Raw genomic sequence first — 3,937 nt, forward strand, 5'->3', positions numbered from 1 at the left:
TGTTTGTGCATGCACACGTGTGGAGGCTTGTGTGTGCACACGTGTGGAGGTTTGTGTGTGCACACGTGTGGAGGTTTGTGTTTGTGCATGCACACATGCGGAGGTTTGTCTCTGGTTGCTGGGAAACCATCAGGATGTCAGGAGAATCCATGTCAGAGGTTAGTCTGGAGAGTCCTGAGAAATGCAGTCATGCAGTCCCTTCTGCACTGGAAGGGGGGGGGGTCAGAGCCCCAGCGCCTTGTCGCCAGTCCCTGGAGGCAGGGCTGGGACAGGACCCATGGAGGGTCACCCCGCCCCCGTTGGCAGGGATTGCGGGGGGTTTGGCAGCACCAGGGCTGGGCCCACCTGCTCCCATGGGGGTCTCCTAGTGTCTCCACGAGTGCCCCGTGCAATGGGTGTGCCTGGGGGAGGGGAGGGTGCCCCGAATGGGCCAGACACCCTCGGGTGCCCCCAATTCTGCCAGGAGGCATTCGTGGCATCGTCCCTGCCACCGGGTGCTACTGTCTCACAGGTTTCCACCATCCCCACCCCTTGTGACCTGTGCTTTTCAGCTTCCAAAGCGGCGCCCCCCAGGGGATCACTCCGGCTCCTTAGAACCCCATCACACGCACGGAATCATTGTCTCAGTTTGCACAGAGGACATCAAGGCAGCAACTCTCCCCATCTTGCCCGGATCACACAGAGTTAAGGCAGAAAACCGGGCCAAGAACTTAGCCTTAGGCTCTCACCACAGAATTATGTGGTTCTTCTCGTTTTGTGGCTCTTCCTGACTTTTCTGGGGAGCGGGGCGCCAGCTGGGGGAGCAGTGACCTCAGGGGGAGGAAGGAGCGCCATGTCGGGAGCAGGCATAGCCAGCCACTCCCGGCCACCTCCCTCCGGCTGTCCCTTGGCCAGAGGTGGAAGGCCAGGCTGGGAAGGGGCAGCTTCCAGCCCGAGGCGGGTCGTCACTCCCCTGCGCCCTGCACACGGGGCTTCGCGGGGAATGGACTGCAGAGGGAGTCGGGGCGCGCCTCACCTCAGGGCTGGGGCCGACCCAGCCGCCTAGCTAACGCAGGGCCCAGGGTCCAGTGCCCCCACCAGGGCCGCGGGGGCGGTGGGTCCTGCAGCAGTCTCCTCTGGACACTGTCCCCCCAGCCCCAGGGCTCTGCCATCTTGGGGTGCTTCCCCCTGCTCACTGTACTCCAAGCAAAAGCACCTGCATTTAGTGGCAAGAACCCAAGCGAGCTGAGAGGGTCGGGACAGGCTCATCTCTGCACGCCCAGCACAGTGCTTCGGGCTCCAGAAATGTCCCGACACGGAACCTCAGGGAAGGAAATTCCAGGCCCAGAGAGGAACGAGGCAGAAGAAATAGGGGAGAATTCAGCCTGATTCCCAGTGAGTGACTGAAATGTGGGGCGCAGGTGACTGAGATCCCAGAGAGGAAGGCTGGGTCACGAGGGAGCCACCCCTGCTCGACCTCCCCAGGCCCCCAAGTCCCCCGGGGAGCCCCTGGGCCACAGGTTCTAGTTCTGACTTGCTCCCTCCGGGCCTGCCTGGCTCACCGGAGATGCTAACAGGCCCAGGCTCCCAGGTGGACTTGGGGTGCCGGGTTCCCACTGCACGCTGCTCCTCCTGTCGGCTGACCCCTCACCACCGTCCATTTGCTCTCTGACACCGGCCTCTTACACCCCTCCCCCCACCTCGTCTCCCCTCATTCTGGCTGACAGACAGTTCTAGACTCTGCCCACAGCCGAGGGGAGCCGATGCTCCAGGCTCCCGCTGTCCAGGATGGAGAGGAAGACAGATGCCACGGAGCCAGGCCGGGTGGAGGGGCACGCGGCTGATGGCACCAGGCCAGCACAGCCCACAGGCGAGCGGGGCCCCTCCCTCGGGGCCGTCTGCAGCAAGGGGCCAGGCTGGGCAGGCAGGCGCCTGGGCCCTGCACTGTCTTAGCCTTGCAGTGAGGCTGACACCCCTTCCTCGTCCCCAGGCCTTTCTGCAGTGTGGGGCTCCCCCAGCCCCAGGGTCCAAGAGTGGGAACGGAGGCCCAGGAGTGGGCTGGGGAGCCAGAGAGGGCCTGTTCTCCAACAATAATGCTGTTCTGTTGCCTCTAGACGTCATGCACCAGCCATGTGCTCGGCCCCCACTCTCCCAGGCCCGGGGGGGAGAGAGGTGGGTGGCTGGTGGGAGAGACAGGAAGCTAAACCCAAATCCGAGAACCCCCCCGGGGTCCCCCACCGTCCTTGCGCAAAAGAAGAGAACGCGTGGGCACCAGGCGGCCCCGCCTCCCGCCAGGGCCTGCTAGCGGACCTGGAGAGGACCCCAGACGCAAGAGCGCCGGGCTTTCCCGATGAATGGGCGCATTATCTGTCTGCGCAGGGACCAGGGAAAGCCCCAAAGGGCGGACTTCCTCCCGGAATGCCACGCCTGGGTGGGGAGACCCATCAGGGACTTGGAGAGGAGACCGCACTCCCAGTGTGGGGGCCGCCCCCCACCCCCAGCTCCATGGCCAAACGCCTCCGTGCTGGAAAGGGAGCCCCAAGTTTGGGGAGGTCCAGGGGCTGAAGCCACAGGTGAGATGTCCGCCAGGTTCAAACTCTGGACCCTCTCAGATCCCTCGGCTGATTGAGAAACGGGGGGAGCTTGAGCCCCAAGCACAGCTGGGATTTGGCCAGTGGCCCTGCGCCTCTCCCCCCACCTCCGCCCCCCAGCAGAACCAAAAACGCCAGGGCGGGGTCCTAGCTTTGTCCAGCTTCATGTCCCCCCAGCACCCGGCCTGCACTCAAGCCACGGCCAGTGCCGGGCACCACAAACGCAGAGTGAGGGAAACCGGCTCACACTCCCGCCTCCGGCCGGGTCCCCTTGCCATCTCATTCATTCATTCGTTCAGCCCACATGTGCACACGGGCAGTGCATGTTTCCGCGGGGCGGACTGCTCTGGGGCCAGGTGCAGAGACGGGAGGCGATGTCCCGGCCAGCTGTCACCTCTCCCTGGACGTCAGAAGTGTGCCCTCCTCCTCAGGCCCGCGAGGCACGGCCCCGGGCACGCTCCTGAGAGCTGGATCTTAAAGACAGCAAACACCTGGGCCCAGCCCTTCTCTCCCACCTGGCATCCTGGGGCGCCAGCCCCACAGCCCAGGCTCTCCAAAGTGCTCCCCAGAACAACCGGGCTCGGAAGGACACTCTGTCCGGTCAGCTGGCCAAGCAGAGCAAGGGTGGGGGAGCGGAGGGGCAGAGGTGAGGGGCGCCCGGGTGCAGGGCAGGTGACTCACCTCTTCTGCTGTTGCAGGTTCTGCTCATCTCGGCTCTGCGTCCATGACTCCTGTCTCCAGAACCGTCCACACAACTTTCTCCACAGGCAGAGAATGAGTCCCTTCTCCTCGGGCAGCACCAGCCCCATGGGGGGTAAGGCCGGCTCCTTGGGGGGCTGAGGCCAAGGCCAGGCCCTGATGGGGCTCAGCCTCGGGGCCACATCCGCCCCCCCGAGGGCCGGCCTGCCCTCTCCCTGAAGAGGTCCCGTCTCCTTCCACCCTGGCCCCCGCAGGAGTCACCTGGAGGGCCAGGTGTCCCCACTGGACTGGAGAGGACTCGAGTGGCGCCTCTCGCAGAGCTGGGCTCTTCCGCTGGGCGCTGGGCCGGCAGTCCGGGGCCTCTGGGGCGAGCAGCAGCAGCGGGAGCCAGGTAGACACTCCCACCCTCCTCCCAAATTACCTGAGATTTAAAGAGACAGGCGACTGGCCCGCCCTGCCCTGCGTCTGGGCCTTGCGTAAACCCGTCCACCTGGTCTCTCTCCTGCCCCAGGCCAGTCCGGGGAGGGGAGGCCTTCAAAGAGCCTGAGGAGGCCTCCCGTGGACTTTGGGACACCCGGTGACCTTTTATAGAAAGGCCAAGACATGTCAGGCTAGCCGGGAGAGGGAGGAGCCAGGCAGCCCTGTGGGGCCCCCCCACCCCAGTGAGC

At 65.0% G+C, this 3,937-nt stretch overlaps 1 protein-coding gene across 1 annotated transcript in view; it reads right to left on the reverse strand.

The window, feature by feature from the left end:
• Nucleotides 1-3,394, reverse strand: part of TRPV6 (transient receptor potential cation channel, subfamily V, member 6) — a 12,844-nt gene extending 9,450 nt beyond the window's left edge. Inside the window, exon 1 of the mRNA XM_004694403.2 lies at nt 3,252-3,394. Within this exon, the coding sequence (XP_004694460.1) occupies nt 3,252-3,379 (128 nt within the window). The 5' untranslated portion in view covers nt 3,380-3,394. The remainder of the gene's footprint in view (nt 1-3,251) is intronic.
• Between the last annotated feature and the right edge of the window lie 543 nt (nt 3,395-3,937).

This window comes from Condylura cristata, unplaced genomic scaffold (assembly GCF_000260355.1).
Source record: "Condylura cristata isolate star-nosed mole 26May11 unplaced genomic scaffold, ConCri1.0 scaffold00042, whole genome shotgun sequence".
Classification (NCBI taxonomy): Eukaryota; Metazoa; Chordata; class Mammalia; order Eulipotyphla; family Talpidae; genus Condylura; species Condylura cristata.